The 20,459-nt window shown below is 42.0% G+C and overlaps 1 protein-coding gene across 3 annotated transcripts in view; it reads left to right on the plus strand.

Annotated features, from left to right (window-relative positions):
- The window catches only part of RPL34 (ribosomal protein L34), a 338,386-nt gene extending 318,378 nt beyond the window's left edge, over window positions 1-20,008 (plus strand). The window contains exons 1-5 of one of the 3 annotated variants that reach the window (XM_066631581.1): window positions 15,254-15,330; window positions 16,576-16,649; window positions 16,737-16,836; window positions 18,453-18,556; window positions 19,883-20,008. In XM_066631581.1, the coding sequence (XP_066487678.1) occupies window positions 16,585-16,649; window positions 16,737-16,836; window positions 18,453-18,556; window positions 19,883-19,967 (354 nt within the window). In that variant the 5' untranslated portion in view covers window positions 15,254-15,330; window positions 16,576-16,584 and the 3' untranslated portion in view covers window positions 19,968-20,008. The other 2 variants (XM_066631582.1, XM_066631583.1) reach the window with 2 other exon arrangements.
- Window positions 20,009-20,459: the final 451 nt, after the last annotated feature.

The raw sequence follows: 20,459 nt of genomic DNA on the forward strand, positions 1-20,459 counted from the left end.
GGGATCTCCGTGACTGCCTCCCCACCACAGGGTGCAGTACATGCCCCATTGGCACAGCTGCATCAGCACTGGAAAGTTGGATAGGACTGGGGCCCCAGTGTTGAACTAATACAGTGTTAAACTATAAAGGGGAAAAAGACTACTTTGCTGCAGTTATTTTCTCTCATAGACTGCAAGGACTACAACAGCGTTATTAAAATACTTCAAACTGCCTTGGGGGGGCAAGCAAATAGATTGTGCCATTGGCATACCTACTTAGTACTTCTAATTGTTTATAAGGCTGATGGTAGTCACCGAGGATGTAGAACTCGGAGTTTAACCTAGAACACAGCCAATGTTTTGCACACTGCAGGAAAAGATTAGTAATGAAGGACAAGCTACCTGCAGGGAAGATTGTCTCCCTACTGATCTTCCCATTGAGTAATACCTGATTAGCCCCTGAATTACTCCAGGGTTCCTGGAACCCTGCTGAAAATTATTGCATCAGGCTATGTGTAGATAACACTTCCTTGTCAATCACCAGCAGAAGAAAAAACAAAACAAATAACAAATCTAGCATGGGAAGGACACAATTCCATCTACACACATGCAAAAGATGTGATATTCAGTTTGTGTGACTCATACACACACACACACATCACTTTTACAGAATAGTAAGTGAGGAGATTTAGGCTTCAATCCTATCCACATTTACCTGGGAGTAAGCCCCGTTGACTATAGTGAGACTTACTTCTGAGTAGACATACATAGGCTTGGGCTGTTAGGTCTGTTCAAAATAATAAGATTTAAATGTGGTTAAAACCTGCAGGGATCCAAACCTCTGGTGTGTACATGGTCTTCCATGCAAGCAGCTTTCTTGTCAGTGTTGCAGAATTCACTGTATTAACAAATTAAGACAATTTGATATTCCTTGTTTGCACAGAGCTCCATGTACACATCGGTGCACTGTGCATGCACTGAAGCCATTGAATTGGTGCACATGTATACAGCTACTTCCACATTTTAATGCAGGTTATTGTCTTATATTACAGTTATTGTGTGAGGGACATACAGCCTAATCCCATCCATACTGATAGGAAGTAAGTAGTTCCACTCTACTCAGTGGGTTTTATTGTCAAGCACATGTGTTTCATCCTTATAGCTGCAGTTCCTTCTCAGTTTGTTTCTCATAAATTTGTCCATAGAGGACCGTGGTAAAAAGGAAGAGGGAAGGAGGAAACGGTGTGAGGAAGAGACAGAAGGGAGGGAAGACAGAAAGGTAAAACACTGTAACAAGCTGTTGCTGATCACGTCTTGCCTGGGAACAAGATACAAAATTGTGCTCAGCCTTCAACGATTCTAAGACACTGCACTGTTCACACATTCATTGAGTATTTCATGCAGTTCCCGACATGCACAAAGAGCACATGCAATTACAGCACAATCCAAAGCACTGAGGTCAGTGGAACTTTTGCCCAGGTGTGTATAGGATTGTAGCTACTCCATTTTGAGTTCACTCTAAATTAGATAGAAGTAACAATACTTATAGCTACCGCAAAATTATTTCCAAAGAAAAAATCAGCTTTCAAATTGGCAGTGTCCTTTAATGAAAATTTAATTCTTTCCTTCCATCCGCTCTAAGCACTTAAAAACTTGGAGGCTTTTAACAGAAAATATTGCAGTCATTAGTGCTGCCCCTTTCTTTTTGGTTTTCTGCCAATGGGGTGGGAAGTCTGACCTAAGGTATCATATTAATTTGTTTCCTGTTTTCTTTTTGCTCTGTCCTTTCCAATATTTCTCATTTTGTTTAGTGTGAGTTGGTGGGGAGAGAGGAGAGTGAAGGATAAGTTGATCCTTCAACTTAACAAGTTGATATAATTAAATCCATGGCCTGCCCAACTATCAAAAAAACAATCCAAGTCGTTCTGTGCTTCCAGACCTCACTGGATAGTAGTATTCATTTCTGCTGAAAGTTAAGTGTTGTCTGTGCCTTATGTAGCTTCGTGCACCACGTATATTGCTCCTTCAACTATTATTCTACACATCTCCTCTTACACATGCATTGTGCCATTGGCTTGTATGCTTCCACATTTTGTGTCATGGCTTTCACTAAAGAATTCTGGAAATTATCACTTGTTAAGGAACTATGAATTCTCTGTTAGAATTCACACAGAGATCCCTAGCCCAGGGCCTCTGAGAAGAATTTTATCGGGGGGTACAAAGTTTCTTTGTGGCCCCTTTGCAAAGGGTGGGGGTGAAACAGAGCAGGGGAGGGTGGTGACGGGTGAGCAGAATTGGGGCAGGGAGGGGTGAAGCAGGGGTGAGGGGTGGGTAGCAACAGCTGAATAAGTCTTTGGAGCCCAGGTCTACCCACCCATGGGGCATCAGTAGTGTTCCCAGCATCCCCAGTCATGGTAGTGTCCCCAGCATCCCATACGGGCAACAAGTCTGAGTAGACAGGAAAATGTCAGATCCCAGGAAATTTCAGGGACCCCTGCTTTGGCTCCTGGGCCCCCCTTTTGATCCTGGGCCCGGGTACAAGTTACCCCCTTTAACCCCCCCCCCCAGGCCCTGCCCTAGCCAATAGAACTATATAATTCCCAGGAGGATCTGGAACAAGCGAGTAACTGTTAAACTCTGAGGGTATCTTATAAATCTTATAAATATCTGATAAATCTTACCCAACTTTCCAGTGCTGATGCAGCCACAATGAAGCCCCAAGTTAATGGAACAAACATTCCCTTAGCTTGAGGGAACTGCCCTCCATGACTGCCCACCTTCCACTGCAGGACACAGTGCATGTTCCATTGGCGTACCTGAATTAGTGCTCGAAAGCTGAATAGGATTGGACCCTGAATTAACTTGAAAACGAGAAAGTGTGCTGTGCAGAACAGTTTATCTTTAAATAAGGTTAGTTATATAAGTTATGTGGGCTAAGAATTTTTGATTCACTACACTAACTGCAAAACTATTATTCAGCCCTCAACAGTTTTAGTCCTGTTGTATTAGCATAGGTAAAATAATTTTGAAAGCTTTATTCTTGCCCTATTCAAGAGAGACGTGGGTGCGAAGGGAAGAGAGAGGGAACGGCAGCAATCTATTTCATGTCATTAATCTAGTAATGTATATACGTACTTAAATCGCCAGTGGTAAAAAGAGGCACACTTCTCTTTTCAAGTGATGAAAATATGAAGTGATCAAGATAGATTTTTTAAATCCTCTAGGCATTAAGAGCTTAAATGCAAAAACACATGACTCATTATATCAAGTCAAGTCTTGGGAGTAAATATTCTATGTGGGGAATTAGTTGCTATTAATTGGAGTTGTGAGTTTAATTCCCAGAGCATTGCACAGCACAGAAAATATACCCTTTGTTTTAATATTGAAAGAAGAGGTCTCAGTAGTCTAGGGAAGTGTAATTATTCTGCTAGGTAAGCAAAGCATATACTACTTCAGCTGCTCAAAATGAAAGCCTAGTGGCTCATTCATTAACTGCAGTTTTTATATATACTGAAGGGGGTTAGGATATGGTGTACGTCAACTCCTTGTTGCCCCTTCCATGTCATGCCCCAGTCTCCTCCCCATTCTGGCCTCTCTGCCTGTGGAGTTGCACTGGTTCTGACGCACTGATTAGGTCTTAATGGTAAGATCACTAACCCAGGAGACTGTAGGAAGACTCTGGATCTGTAAGAGAGTGATAAAGAAGCAATCTTTGAAGCCTAGGCCACAGGTCAACCATCTCATGTAACTCCTTCTATTAGCTGATCCTCCTTGCTTCGTTAATTGCTATTGGTATAATCCACAAAGTCACAGATAAACCCCGACTAGCCTTGCATGTTCTTGTCGGTAAAAGGAATGTTCAGAGTGCTCAGGAACTGCTCAGAGAAATAAGCTGAAGGGATGTTCTTAAATCTTATAAAGCCCTTAGAGCAAAACCTTTCTGTACTCCCACAATTATCACCATGTGAAGAGCAAAATTAACAATTTTTAACATACACATTCTATTTGCAGGCCATTTCTCATTATTATCTTCTATAATCAGTATACTTGGTTATAATATTGCATAGAAATTGGGTTCCAGAGATGCTACCTATCCAGTTGCACAGCTGAGAGGGGGTCACAGGACCCTCCCTTGATCACCCTCCACGCCCCTTCAAACACGACCAGAGCTGTGCTTCCCCAGGCCTCAAAAAGCCTTCTAAAGTCATAAAAGCATCACTTCCAGTTCCCTACCACAAAAAAACTGGAAGTGTTCTAAGGCCTCCCAAAGGTTGTAGAAAGTCTTCTGAGGCCAGGGGAGGGAGCATGTGGCCTCTCTCAGCCTCAGAACAGCCTCCAGATGTGACTGGAGTGAAGCTCCAGTAGTGTTCAGAGGAATCACGGGGTGAGCAAGGAGGAGTGGCCCAGGGGCGGAACTCCTTCCAGCTGCGCCGCTATACCATCTCTTCTTCTTATTCTGACACCTATTCTGCCCAGAATTTAGTCAACCACTCACTGAAATCAAAAGTTTTGCATCTTTTTTCTGCTGGGAGAGAATCCATTCTATTTCAGCATGGATATAGCATGGGCCATGCAGCCCTGGTGCACCAGAGCTGAATAGGACTGGGATGTCTGTGTGAAGAAAGATGGAGTAACTAGATCACCACCCAACCCAAAGGTGCAGGTGACTCCTGCAGTGCTAGGAGAAACAAAGGGATTAAACTCTCCAAAGGACCTCAGGGTTCTAATTTCAATTTCCAGGATTCTTTTGACTGAAGCCATGACAGTTAAGCTGGCATAAAACTGATAGAAAATTATAGCATGCATAGATATGTCTTGCACCACTGCTCTTCTTGTCTCCACTTTTTGCTTATTCTTCTTCTTAAAAATATTTGTATGCTACTTTTCAACAACAAAAATTCACAAAACAGTTTGCATGCTAATGAGGGGGTTGTTCCCAGGCCTACACACCACATACACACAGAAAACACCACCAAATGCCACTGGCAATAACACTGTGCTGGGAGGAAATGGGACAGTTGCTTTTCCCCTGCTGAACACAAGAGAACCACCACTTAAAAGGAGCCTCTTTACCCACTTAAGGGGAAAATTTTTTCATGCTAAGGCAATGGCTGTACTGTAATACAGTACTATTTTCTGTGTTCCATGTCAAGCCTCTAGAGTAGGGCTGTCAAATATAAGGCCCGGGGGGGCCTTATGCAGTCCGCAGAAGCCCTTGGGCTCTCAGCTGCTGAGAAATGCTGAGGCGTCACTGCTGAAAGCGTGGCCCACATGAAAAATTGGGCTCTCATATATTAAAATAGGTTCAAGATTTGTGTGTTCTCCCTTCTGTCTAATGAGTTCCTACATAACAACAGTGCTTATTTCTGGTTTGGACCTGTTTAATGACATCGCTTCTGGCGCTCAGCAGGCATCATGAATGCTATTCGGCCCGCGGTATGAAATGAGTTTGACACCCCTGCTCTAGAGGGCTTCTCCTGTTTCTCAAAGCAGCAGGCAACAAACTGTCTAACAAACAGTTACTTCAGTGCTCTGTCAGTCCAGAAGTTATTAGATGGACCCGACTTAACACTTACTAGATCCCACTTCTGGATTATGTTGATGATTCAGGCGAGCGTTTCATGTAGGATGGATCTGGGATCTGAAAGTGACACTCAGTTCTGGAACACTGCAGACAAACACACAAATGGTGGCATGCATACCGTGAACAGTTTGTTGACAGATTCTATTCATACCACACCCCTCAAAATTCATCTGTATCATCTGTATCCACCTGCTGTCTTTTTCATACACATACCCATTCCCCTTTCTTTACATGCATAGATGTCTGAAGCTGACTGCCCAAGAACCTGAAAAGCAGCTGCGCAACCATGGTTTTTTCAACCATGTTTCAACCATGGTTTATGCTCTTGGGATGGGTGTTGGATTCCATCCAGCATGAATTCCATGTGGGAAAGCACACAAATTTACATAATTAGGGCTTGTCATGAGGAGAGATGGATTTCGCTTGAACAGAACAAAAGGATTACAAACTCTTCCTGAGATGGCATGTTTTTTTTTTTCTCCTAGAGAGGACATGGGCAGGTCTACAACCAGGACCTGCACCTGTTCTGGTTCTGAGCAGCAATTTTAAGCTCTCTTCAGAATGTGGACCTGGGGTGTGTGTGAGTAAATAGCTGAGCTCTGTGATGCATTTACACTTCAAATATACTTCTGAGTTGGTTATTCCTCAATTAATAAAATAGCTGGTGTATCCCTAAAGTAGTATAAAGTGACACACACTGTGTGAAATCAATTTCCCTTTCCAAAATCATTAAATCCAGTAGCCTGTGACTGCATTCCTGCTAATTCTGGTTGCAGCCCTTTCATCCTCCATTAACTCTGGCGCTCTTTACAGGCTGTCAAAAATAATTTCCCAGGACGTAAATAATTCAGAAATTAAAAATTAATAAATAATAACAGGGAGCTACTGGGAGATAGGCTGGGTCAATTAGTCAGCTCTGCATTCTTTTTCTTCACAGCAGGGGGACAGCCATATTCGTTACTAGACTCTTTCCTCCGATTCCTAGGTCTGATTTACAGCTCTTCATTACTGGATCCAGTCAGACACAATTACCTCCATCACTATCTCCATTCCTAACTTCAAAGAAACACACATTTTCTTGTCTGCTTTTTTTTCTCCTTGCAGCAGCTTGACGTCCCTGGAATTTCTTCCATGCGGACTAATTAATAAGACTTCGACTTATCATATTCACTTCTCTTCTTTGATGTCCTACCTTAGTCAATCATCCTATTTAATTAGAATTTCAATGATAACTTTACTTATCTTGTGGGTAGATGTAAATTAAAATAACAGGATTTTAATTCTCTTTCTTACGGGGTTATGACATTTTTTGACAGAAAAAGTTTCAGCCCAAATGTGATGTTATGTACGCTGTATACGAGGGCTGCATCCCACTAAACTGTTTTCCTCCTTGCTACAAAATAATTTTGTTTGTTGAACAAGCTCCATTGAAGTGGAAATGAACTCCATATCCTTTTAATGTCATGTAATATTCACAGGTCCATTCTGGGAGCAGTTAAATTAAATCACATGGATAGAAGCCCATGATATAAACATATTGTTATCAAGGAAAGAAAATGTGCTCTTTTTGAATACAATACTCAAAACCTCCCCCCAAAAGGACTAGAATTTATAGCAGTCCTTTGGGCATTTCCAGATGTGCTGTTTGTAGCATGAATCAGCCATTGCTTTTCTGTTTGCAGAATGCACCTTTCCTTCCACATCACAGTAGACCCAGCATATTTGGGGAATGAAAGCATGGACCAAGCCAGTAACATAGATATTACATGGACACGGGAAGGGGTCTAAGATCTGCAGGCTGAGAAGGCCACATGATTGATCAACTAAGTAAACACTAGGGATGGAAACTTGAGTCAGGTGACTCAAGTCTGAGTCACAAAAATCAGCATTTTTTGCTAACTTGTGTACACTCAAGTCATGCACATGGAAGACTCGGCAAAACACTCAAGTCAAGGGCCCCTGGCTCAGCACTCGCTCCCCATGCATGCAGACTCAAGTCTGTCTGTGATTTGGTGTCCTTGCTGACTGTTTTTGTGGCGTGAAAAACCTTGTGAAAAACTGTGCGAGCAGCAGGGAAGTTCCAACCAGGAGGAAGAGAAGGGTCAATGTTTGCTTTTGCATCTGAGCAGGAGGAGGAAGGTGGGAGCAGGCTATTTTGCCCATCTCTGATAGGAAGGAACTGATGATCATTGGACGAAGGATGGGTGGTCTGGTTTTTTCTTTGGAAGAGGGACGGTAGGAGGAGGACCCCAATGGGGTTCTTGCCTTGGAATTGGCTGAAGAAGCCTAGGGAAAAAGGGAGTGGGGAAGCAGGGAGGAGGTTGGTTGAGATCACGCTTTCCAATTGCATTGCTCCTGTGAGCTCCATTGTTACTTGGCATGGAGGAAGCGCCATTGAATTACTGACTGCAGTGGGACTACTTCTGAGAAGAACTGCAAAGGATTGGGTTGTCCTGGTACGCCTTGCAGCTGCTGTGTATGATCCTCCTCCCTCTTGCCACTTCTGTCCCCGCGAATCACAGAATCTTCAGTCATCAGGTGTTGCTTTCACAGTGTGTTATCTCCTCTAAGTATGTGCCATCGGAGCTTCAGTCAGCGATCGTAAATCAAACCTGGACAGATCCTCAAGGTTGTTCTTCATTCTTTGCCAGCTGGCTTTTTCACACACTCCTGCACGGCTCTCACTCTGTGGCTAATCAGTTCAAAGCGACTCCATCCTGCCACAAGGACTACCGCAGCCTTGTCACAGCCTGGCATCCCATCTCCAATCCAAAAACGCACCACAAATTCTCCTGCTCAGCTTTTCAGGCAGTACCAGCAGCTCAACCATCAGTCCACACCTACTGCTTCTTTGTTCTTTGCCCACTAGCCTTCCTTGCTATTGGTCTACGGAACATTAACCTGCTGGTGCAGTGTTGTCACCCCATTCCAGCTGCTATCTAAAGATCACCATGCCAGCCAGCATCCAGGAACTGCAACATCTCCCTTTCCTTTCCATTTTCTCTCACTACCTTCCTGAGCTCAACCAAAGATGCTCAGCCAGCATCGGCTGGTCAGCTAACCTTTGTGGGCTGCCTCTCAACGTGCTCCTTCCCTCCCGGAAAGCAGCAGTGGCTCTCTTGCCCTACTTCCCCTTGTGATTAAGGAACTGGCCGATTGCATGTTAGGGCTCATTCATAGTGCTCTTTCTGGCTGTGATCCTGCTTTACCCAGGAAGTTTTCTGGGTCTTGGTGCTCTTGCCCCATGGCTCCTGCAATGTAACTCAAGCCTCACAGAAATGGAATTGTGACATTGGTCATCAGTGCAACCTTGCCATCAACCCACAAACTCCCTTTGTCTTTCATTATCTTGTGTATAGTCAAACTGACAACATGCTTAGTGTATGTGACTCTCTCTCTCTCTCTCTCTCTCTCTCTCTCTGAGTGTTGTGCATGTAAGCAAATTTAGGCCCAAATCCTATCAACTTTCCTGCACTAACACAGCAGTGTGAATGAGGCATGTGCTGCATCCTGCAGTTGAGTGGCAGTCTTCCTTAAGGTAAGATAACGGTTCTCAAACTCTAAGGGAGTTAGAACCCTGCAGTAAGTCCTTGCAGAAGCAGAGTTGAAGGCAGTGACACGATCCCCAGGATTGCGTCGCTAAGGGGGCTGCAGGGCCTTGGCTGGACTTATTTAATTAATTAATTCTGAATTCAGGGTTGGCTTTAAGCCAACTGGACAAATTACTCCAATTGGGCCCTGCACCTATGGGGGCCCCATACAAGGGTAACCTAGACAGCAATCCTATATGTTCTTAGGCATGCACCTAATTAGCATGAGTGTTGGGAGAGTTAGGACAGACAAAAGAAAATATTTCTTTACTCAGCGTGTAGTTAGTTTGTGGAACTTCTTGCCACAGGATGTGGTGATGGCATCTGGCCTAGATGCCATTAAAAGGGGATTGGACAAATTTCTGGAGGAAAAGTCCATCACGGGTTACAAGCCGTGATGTGCATGTGCACTCCTGATTTTAGAAATGGGCTATGTCAGAATGCCAGATGCAAGGGAGGGCACCAGGATACAGGTCTCTTGTTGTCTTGTGTACTCCCTGGGGCATTTGGTGGGTCACTCTGAAATACAGGAAACTGGATTAGATGGGCCTATGACCTGATCTAGCGGGGCTGTTCTTCATAAGAACATAAGAGTGTGTTCATGACACATTTAGCATCCTGTCTTAATCCATTTCTGCCCAGCCCAGAGGTATGCACATTTGATATCTGTTGCGTATATGCAACGTTGGGCAGAAATTGCTTAATTTGGTCTACAGTTAGTTTTTGAATGACACACAAACAGATGAAGATTGGAATAAGCAAAAGGCAATCAAAGTTGTTATCTGAAATGGTAAGATCAGCCCAGTGTAGCACGCATGTAGATAGGCTCTATTTGTACATCTGAAATGCCTGGAGGGCAAACATCTTGAAACAGCATCAAACTAATTCTTTAAAGTCATTGTACACCTGCTATATTTATGTTGTTTTATCAATTCAGTCAAGCCCAACTCTTGGCAACATTATAAGCAAGAGGTCTCCATGCCACTAGATCAAGTATAGCTTTTTTTAATTGTTGGACATTCATTTTTGTATCTGTTGCAATATTTATAAAATATACTGCATGCGGTACTTTTTAAACAGTTACATCAAATTTTTATATACAGTGAAATGTTTCTCTTTTCTGTTAATATTAAGATTTATCTCTCCTTTCTTTTAATTTTAAAATGTCTGTCAGCTGAACATGTGGCCCAAATCTGTCATGTCCAACTAACATCAGCACTTATTGTTTAAGATATTAATACTGTAGCAAAGTGTTGCCTTTATAGAATATTTCCAAACTCCTTTATCAGCAATTTAAGTGTTGTTCTTTAACAATTGGATCCTGTTACATTTTTCTATTTAGGGCATTATTATTTAATTTAATTTAATTGGTTTCTTTCCTTCCCTTGGGGTTCTGGATCCAGAAAGTTCAAATTAAATACTCTAATTGCTCAGAAACTCACTTGTGGTCTAAGATGTGTTCCTTTTAAAATGAGCTTGCATATCTAGCTCATACATATTTTTCTCATTATTTCATGATACAGAGGAATATTGGTGCCTGAAATTTGCATTTTAAAACAACCAATAATTAAGCAAAATAATAATTATAGATATTGGACAAGGAGGCTACTTCACAACAAACTGTGAGTTACAAGTTTATAAATAAGGCCATGAACACACATCAAAGCTTTCTGAAAGGCAGAAACAGCTAATGATGGCATCACACCCTTGTGATGGCTGAAAGTGCACCTTACTTTGAAACAACAATATCCAGATAAAAGTTGGAGCGCTTCAAATTTGATCCCATCCAGAGAGGCATACATGCTGTATTGCAAAATAATCTGTACCGATTTGCAGGTTAAAAAAACAAACACAATTCATAGTGGGGCATGAGGCAAAGGGGGAAGCCTGCATCTTTGGAACATCAATCAAAACCCACGTTATACATGTCTTAGATAATGTGCATACACAGTGAGGTTCTCTGGAATAGATCAATTCACAACAACCTTCAAGTGCTAAACGACATGCTTACGTGGCATGTCTATACTTTTTAATTATTTTTAAGTAGTGTAGGTAAGTGTGTGTGTGGAAAATGGGATGAAACTGTGGTGGGATAGGGTAGATTTAGCCCCTCCAGTCAGCCCCCATCGCCACACAATATTTAGAGTAGAAAAGAGCTTCAACTGAAGGTCAATAAATCAAGCACATGCAGGCCAGAGAAGCATAAGACAGTTCTTGTTTCCTTGTTTAATTGAAAACATTAGTTTTAGTTATTTTTTTCCAGTTTAAAGAAAACCATCCTTGGAAGGCTATGCACCAGCACTTCCCTGCTGTAAAAATTCTGCTTGGCACCACATACTCAGCTGGACTTTATTTGTAAGTGGGAATCACTACTTCCAATCTTCTCTCACCCCACACAACCTTTTCTGGCAATACCTGAACCTGCCATATATTAAGAACGTTCTCAAAAGCCCTTCTCTGAGTCCCCCCTCCCCTTCAGGGTTGAGGAAAATGGTAATCAGGAATAGGGCTTTTTTGGTTGTTCCTGACTCTGGAATGCTCTTCTCAGGAAGCCTCACCTGGCATTGAATATGATGTCATTGGAGCACCAGATGAAGACATTTTTATTTGTCCAGACCTTTTAGATCTTGTAAACTTTCACATTTTTTAGTTTTAATTCTGTGTCAGTACTGATTGTGTCTGCTGAACTGTTTTATTTCTCCTTTGTATTTTACTATTTTTTTTCCATTTTTGTAGTCCATTCTGTGAGTCTGTTTAATTAAAGAGCAGTATAGAAATATCCTAAGTAAAATATCCTAAAGAAGTTGTTGGCAACCTTCAGTCTAGAGAGACTATGGTATCGCACTCTGAAAGGTGGTTCTGGAACAGCATCTAGTGTGGCTGAAAAGGCCAATTCGGGAGTGAAAAATCCCTTCCACAACGGGAGCAAGTGCAGTCTGCCTCTGGTCTGTCTCCCTGGCTATGGGCCTTCCTTCTTTGCCTCTTAGCCTCAGACTGTTGGCCAAGTGTCTCTTCAAACTAGGAAAGGCCATGCTGCACAGCCTGCCTCCAAGCGGGACACTCAGAGGCCAGGGTTTCCCACTTGTTGAGGTCCACTCCTAAGGCCTTCAGATCCCTCTTGCAGATGTCCTTGTATCGCAGCTGTGGTCTACCTGTAGGGCGCTTTCCTTGCACGAGTTCTCCATAGAGGAGATCCTTTGGGATCCGGCCATCATCCATTCTCACGACATGACCGAGCCAACGCAGGCATCTCTGTTTCAGCACTGTATATACGCTGGGGATTCCAGCTCGTTCCAGGACTGTGTTGTTTGTCCTGCCAGATGATGCCGAGAATGCGTCGGAGGCAGCGCATGTGGAAAGCATTCAGTTTCCTCTCCTGTTGTGAGCAAAGAGTCCATGAGGAGTACATATAATGGAAAACTAGAAGTTTTCCAAGGTTTCAAAAGTATTTTAATGTTTTAAAAATACTTTTGAAACCTTGGAAAACTTGTAGTCTTCTGCTGCACAGTCCTGAGCAGGAGTACACATCTAGGCAGATTTTGAGAACAAACAACTCACAATTGGGAGCACAGCTGTTCATCTCTTCAACTCATCCAGTTCATGTATGAACAGGATATCATACTAAAGTATGATAGATACTACAGTCCCATTTAGCAACTAGATTGCTCACTACAATCTGCTGGTACCAAACTGGGGTGGGGGAACAGGAGTTCTGACCCCGTCATGTTAACTTCAAGAGCACTACTGGAAGTAACTTTCCAGTTAAATACAGTTAGCACGACTCAAGCCTGGAGCAGGAAGGGAGGAAAAGCTCACGCATGGTTGCAAGGTATAATCCTTGCTCCTGAATCATAACAGGGATACAAAATGCTGGTGTATTTGTCCCACAACTACACAAAATATTTTTCACAACCCCCACCCAAAGTTTGTAGTTCGTGCTGTAATGCATAAAGCTGGCTGAAAAGCTGTAACAGCTGCTTACTCCTCTGTCTACAAGTTATTTAATGCATTGTGGCAGGTGTGACAGGAAGAGAATGGTGTCCATGATAGGGGCAAACACGTAGCCTATTTGATCTGGATTCGTCCAAGGACTTCCACTTGCCAACCCCTACATTATTCATTCAAAGGTAACTTGCATGGCTGTCAATGAGCTTGTAGGGTCCTTTGGGCATTGTGCATAAAAGTCACCACATTACTACAGCAGAAGATCAGAGAAGCCACGTTTGAATGAACTGCAGCATTCAGTCAAGCCCAGAACTAAGCAGAACTGCATAATTATGTAACGGGGACATTATTCAGGATTTATACAATCCAGCCTTCATAAACTTTCACAAGCGATATGATTTTGGCCCTGGTACAACTGGCCTGAACACAGCAATTTGACTTTGTATGTGCTTAAATGAACACAGGATACTTTCCAGCACTGACATAAGGGCAATGCAGTTCTAAGGTAAGGGAACAAACATTTCCTTACTCTGAGGAGGCCTCTGCGAGTGACACCCAACTACAGGATTCAGCACACGTTCCATTGGCTGGAAAGCACTGACATAAGGAGTTAGGATTGCGCCCTTAATTGTTGATGGTGGGTAGCCTGATGCTCTACTAGCTTTTGCAGTGTGACCTACCTAAAAAACATTACCTAATATTGCATCCTCCAAATTTAACATATGAGTGTGAGTAAGAAATATATATATATATATATATATATATATATACTATATATATTAAGTTGGCAACCTTTAGTCTCGAAAGACTATGGTATCGCGCTCTGAAAGGTGGTTCTGGAACAGCGTCTAGTGTGGCTGAAAAGGCCGATTCGGGAGTGACAATCCCTTCCACACTGGGAGCAAGTGCAGTCTGTCCCTGGCCTGTCTCCCTGGCTATGGGCCTTCCTTCTTTGCCTCTTAGCCTCAGACTGTTGGCCAAGTGTCTCTTCAAACTGGGAAAGGCCATGTTGCACAGCCTGCCTCCAAGCGGGCCGCTCAGAGGCCAGGGTTTCCCACTTGTTGAGGTCCACTCCTAAGGCCTTCAGATCCCTCTACTATATATATATATAATATAAAATATTAAAACATATATACGTTTATATGTTAAAACAACATATATATGCTGTTTAACACACACACATACATGTTGTTTTAACATCTATATAAACAACATATGTTCTAATATATATGTTGTTTAACATATATATCACATATATGTTACTTTAACATATATATATAAACATATATATGTTGTTTTAAGATTTATATAACACATATTATATATATATAACGTTGTTGGCATCCTTCAGTCTCGGAAGACTATGGTATCGCGCTCTGAATAGCGTTCTGGAACAGAGTGTCCTCTCCAGTGCGCAAAGCCTGGGTGAAGTGGATATGGTGGATAGACTGTTTCCCATGCAGCAAATCCCCCCTCTCCACCTCGCTGAAATGGTCCAATGGAAAGGCAGAAGCCAATACGGTTGGTTCCAGCGGCGTCGCAGGAGTTGCCAGAACGTGACTGTGTTCAGCCATGAACTGCCTCAGGGACTCTGGCTCCAGATTTTGCCTCGAGGTTGACTCCTGAAGCCTTTTCCATAACTGGATGTAGCCACAAGGCAGTGGAGGTTTGGGATCAGAGTTTTCCTTCTCTCAGATGAGCTGCCTTCCCAGGCTATTGTGTCCCATCTACCCGGTGGCTGTTTAGTCGCCTCTTATGACAAGTACAGCCAAACTGAGGGCCTATTCTTATCCCCAGCCCCCAGGGGACATATATAACATATGTACAGTGTGTGTGTGTGTGTGTGTGTGTATATATGTCGTTTTAACATATATAAACAATGGGTAACATATATAAACAATGGGTACAGTGTGTGTGTATATAAATACACACACATATATATTTGTTGATTAAAAGCATAAATATACAACTAGCTCCTACAATTATTGCATCTTCCAAGTTAAATGAAAGCTGACCAACCTCTGTGTGCTGCTTCCAAGGCATAAAGAAGGGAAGGCTGTCCCAGTTCAGAAGCCCCGCCCCCTGCTTTCCGTACAAGATGGCGGCGCCCAGTGGAACATTCCCTCGTGTCCCAGGAACAGAGACGTCACCCGACTTCCGGTTCGGGCGCAGCGTGTGAACTTTGACCTCAGGCCGCTCTTCTCTCTCTTCCGGTGCCGGCGCCTGCGCTAGGTGAGGGCTGCTCCGCGCAGCTGTCCGAGGGGCTCGACTCAATCCGTGTCCATCCGCGGTGGAGAGGGGCCGGGTGCGCGCCTGCGGGTGCGCGGGGCTCTGGGGCGAGGAGTGCGGGGTGTATGTGTTGGGGGGAGGCCGAGGTCTGGCTGCACACCCAGCGGGGAGGCTTTCGGCCTAGAGCCGGCGCCGGGCTGTTAGGCAGGCTGCGGCTTCTCCAGCCTTCGTTTGCGCTGCAGTTGCGGGTCGAGAATAAAAGTGCGGATTTTATTTCACGGTCTGCGGGATGGAGGATGAAGCGGGGCAGGTTCTGGGTGGTGCGCTCGGCTTCTGGCTTTTATAGACCTTTGCCATTCATTTGTTGCTTCTCTCTAAGAGTCTGAGCCTATGCGGGTCTACTCAGAAGTAAGTCCCATTGTAGTCAGTGGGGCTTACTCTCAGGAAAGTGTGGGTAGGGTTGGAGCCTGAGGGCCCAATCCTATGCAGATTTACTCAGAAGTAAATCCCATTGTAGTCAGTGGGGCTTACTCCCAGGAAAGTGTGGAGAGGATTGCAGCCTTGAGCCTTGAAATTAAATGTGTAATGCTCAAAGTTTGAAATGCTTTGACAACTTTAGAGAAAGTATTGTAAAACTCAGACACTTGTCATTTCACAGAGAGGCTGTGTAGCATGTAAGACCTGCTTACTTAGGTGGAAGACCAAGGTCCTTGCTTTTGCTATGAAATTTGCTGGGCTGCATTGGGCCAATTCTGAGTCTCACGCTACCTGCCAGGAAGGTGCTTGGAAGAATGGCAGTTATGGGAGGTTATGTGCCTTGATGCACAGTCAGCTGTATTATTGTTTGTGTAGAAAATATGGAAAGTTTCTATAAGGCTGATGCGTTAGTCTGGTCCAGCGTTTTTCATCTCACTGTGCACTGACAAGGCACCAAAGTTGTCAAGGCATACCATCTAGTTTTAGACAATTGACCAGGCACTTGAGAATTTGCTGAAGAACTTGGTGCAGTGGCTAAAACATTGCGATTTAGGGAGATGGCCAGAGCAGTGATGAAACCCTGCACAGGCCAATTACTTTTTAACTTCGTATAATTCTGAAGATAAAATAGTAGAGCAAAAACCTGGTTTGTTTTTTAACTCCTTTTAGGGGGCAAAGGATAAAAATGTGTTAAATGATGCTAAAGAGGTTGCTGTTGACAAATGCATAATGTTTCAAATCTGCCTTCTCACATTGTCTTGGCTTTTTTAGATATCAAAAATGGTTCAGCGCCTGACATACCGTCGTAGGCTGTCCTACAATACTGCCTCTAACAAGACCAGACTGTAAGTAAGATCTCAAATGTTACTGAATTTTCTAAGCTTTGTTTAAATGACACTTATATTAAATTACTGCTTCTTTGATTGATACAGTTCCCGAACTCCAGGTAACAGGATTGTTTATCTTTATACCAAGAAAGTTGGCAAGGCACCAAAGTCTGCATGTGGCATATGCCCAGGAAGACTTCGTGGCGTAAGTGCTTTATACCTTTGCATTTATGTTAACTTGTTTCCCATATAAAGATGTGAATTGGAGCAGCAAAGTCTGACCAATCTGTTTATGGCTATCAAATATCTTGTTTCTTTAGCAAAAATGTAAAGTGCTGCATTTTGTTCGTCTGTTTCCTCATCATTATGATGCCCTAGTGAGCTGCTACTGCTGAGTTAGCACCTGATCAGCAGGAATTTGAAAGTAAATACTATAGTAGTTTTAAGCACCCCAGGGAAGTCAGAATCCTTTAGCCAAAACAGCTACATACAGTTACCTCTCTTAAGGCGCTATGACAATTAGACTTTATTTACATAAGCTGCTGTCAAGCATCTTCCTTTCCCTTCTTTCTCTCTACAAGGGATTGTGAAAAAACTACTGCTTTATTCTTAATGTGGGGCAGGACTATGGAAAATGTGGAATAGCACTAGTTCAGGGGTGGCCCACCTTTCAATTTTAGGTCTCCTGGACCTCCAGTATTTCTGTAGAGAAGGGCCCTGAAGGCAGCAAGCAGGATGGAAAGGCGGGGTATAAATTCCTTAAAATAAAAAATATTTTTCAGCATTTTCTCTTATACAAAATTGTTAAAGGTCCAGGAGTCCTAAAGTTGAAAGTTTGGCCACCCCTGAACTAGTGCTATTCCACATTTTTTTTCTAGTATTTCAAAATACTAGTTTAACATCTGTTGTGGTCATGTGCAGTCAGTATGAAATGAAGCACTTTAACAGAGAATAAGATACTGTTTATTTTTAAAATCAAGGTATTATTGCATCTTTAGAAAAAAATCACAATTGGGAAAAACACCTTGCCTTTAATGTTCAACAAGAATAAAAAATAGTAATAACTGCTGCTTTTAAAGTTTGACTTAACAGTTTTTGATTTCATTATTAATCTTTTAGAAGGATTACTATCAGGAAGCATTAACAAACAATTTTATGGCAAATGCAGAAATGTCTACATGTGTATTGTTCAGCTATTAGCTGTTAAATACAGCTGCCCCTATTTAGAAAGCCAAAGAATTTCTGGTGCATTCCTTGGAAATTTGAATAAGCATGCATGGTGTGTCCAATTACAACTACTAGTGTGAAAATGGAAATTAAACTGTTAGGTGTCTCTGCATTCCCTTGTTTTCTTTATTTGAGAAATTTTAACTAGAATTGAATTAATGTAAGTCTTCTGGAATGGTTTTAAAATTAAAAGGCCAGTCAGATTCAAGAATAGCCATGTACTTGATTTATTACAATGTTTGTTATTACAATGTTTGTCCTTTTGGGACAGGGAGCCATTAGATATTTGATTTTCTCTGTAAACCGCTTTGTGAACTTTTTGTTGAAAAGCGGTATATAAATACTGTTGTTGTTTGTTATCTTAAATCCTAAAATACTATCTCATTAAAACTGGTATTTATTATACTGAAGCTTTAATTAATGCTTGCCTACAAGCATTAATTGAGGCTTACAACTATTTTATTTCCTTTTAAAAAGAAACATATTTCAAATTCTACAGATAGTTTCTTGATATATTATTAAGAATATTTATATACCACTTTTCAACAAAAGTTAACAAAGCAGTTGTGATGGCAATGTTTTCACTTTCTACAGGTTCGTGCTGTTCGCCCCAAAGTACTTATGAGACTGTCCAAAACAAAGAAACATGTTAGCAGAGCCTATGGTGGTTCCATGTGTGCTAAATGTGTTCGTGACAGGTAATTGGGTTTTGTTCAAACATTCTACTGAAGGTTGTAATCCAAATGTTTAGCTGGTTTCTTCATATAACAAGTATAAGACCAGAGACCTCTGCACTAAGTTTGTGTTGTGCAGGTAGGTGTATCTGTAACCTAGAGAAGAACTGTTTACAATTTGATCTGCTTTGGAATTATCAAGCAGATCAAATTTACAAATTAAGATATGAAAAGCAGTATACAAATATTGTAATAACCTGGCTTTTAGAGTGGCATTGATTATGTATTTCTACTTGAGCCACTAAAGTTGAAAAAGAAGACATTTGTGGATTTCACAAGAACTTAAATCCTGGGCTTGCTGATACATACACCTGCCTTGCGATCCACAGCAGCCTGACTAGTAATATGAAGAGACTTTTAGGTTTCAGTAGAAGTAATGAAGTTAGACTGTTTGGGATTTGTTTTGACGTTATTCTGGTGCGTATTTGAGGAAATGATGTTAATGAGCCATGGTATGTTCAAATTATCAATCCCAGAATTCAAAGAGAACCAGTGAGTTATCAAATTGTTGTGTGTCTTTCATCTATAACAGGGGTCTTCAAACTTTTTGGACAGAGGGCTGCATCAAATATCTGGCACAGTGTAGAGGGCCAGAAAAAAAATTTAAATATAAAATTTATATAAATAAATTTGAGATGGAACTTAGATGAGTGAATAAATGAATGAATGGGCTCATTCTTCCAACCTCTCTGGCCCTTAGAACACCCTCCAGATGCAACCAGAGCACAGCTCCCAATCATGTTTGGCCAAGTGGGCCAGAGGCTTTCAGGTGACAAGAGGCTGACCACAGGCCAGATAGAGGCTTGTCGCAGGCTGCATCTGGCCCCCGAGGCTGGGGTTTGGAGACCCCTGATCTATAAGAACAAAAGAATCTGTAAGTCATATGAAGTACAACAAATTTGTCAACCCATAGGAAAAAAAAAACAGCTTCACCTTGTGTATACCTGTGTGTCATGAGGTTGCCTGAGTGGTAATGTTGTGCAAGTGACTAACTTTCAGGCTGCTGTTTAAAAATAAATCAGCTGCATTCGGTAAAAAAAAAAAATTACAAAATCAGCTTTATTCAGTCTGAAGGTGGAAGTTTGAATTGTTGATTCTTCCTTCCTTATTCAGTTTTGCATAGATATTATAGAACAAACAGAAACTAGATGGAAGGGACAAAGAACTAATTTTTTTTAAAAAACCCAAAACTTTAAAAAGGACCGAGTGCCTATTGCATTAAAAGACAATGCTTGTGTTAACAGCAATACACTGTACTGAAATACTAATAATACTTTCTCTTCTCTCCAGAATTAAGCGGGCGTTCCTTATTGAGGAACAGAAGATTGTTGTCAAAGTGTTGAAGGCACAAGCACAAAGTCAGAAATCAAAGTGAATATTTGTATGATCTGCCTAATAAATGAGAAGTGAACTTTCCTCTGTGTACTGTTATGTTTGGGTATCCATTTAGATTGCATCATGGATGATTCCTGAGTTGCAAGGCAGAGTTTTTATTCTTAGTTACTCTTCCAGGCTGTGTAATTTATGTGAAACAAGGATATGGGGGCTTCTAAGATGGTGTTCTCCAGATGCATTTGCTAACAATATACTGCAGTTAAGTACTATTTTAAATTGCTGGCCAGTGACAACATTTAAGATTTTTCTGGTACCACTAATGTACGTGTCAGTTTATAGAATAACAACAAGGACAGGTCCTGCACATACAACAAAAAATCCACACTTGGGTGGGGGGGCAGAATAGGGGAAAGAATGTTGTATGGTCTGTAAAATGAAAGAAGTGAATGGTTTTGGCAGCAGCATTTTGGTAGCAGCATATTGTGCACATAGTGGAGCCAGCATGGGGCAATGGAAAGCAAGACAGGGTTGC

The sequence above is a fragment of the Tiliqua scincoides genome, chromosome 6, assembly GCF_035046505.1.
Source record: "Tiliqua scincoides isolate rTilSci1 chromosome 6, rTilSci1.hap2, whole genome shotgun sequence".
Taxonomy (NCBI): domain Eukaryota; kingdom Metazoa; phylum Chordata; class Lepidosauria; order Squamata; family Scincidae; genus Tiliqua; species Tiliqua scincoides.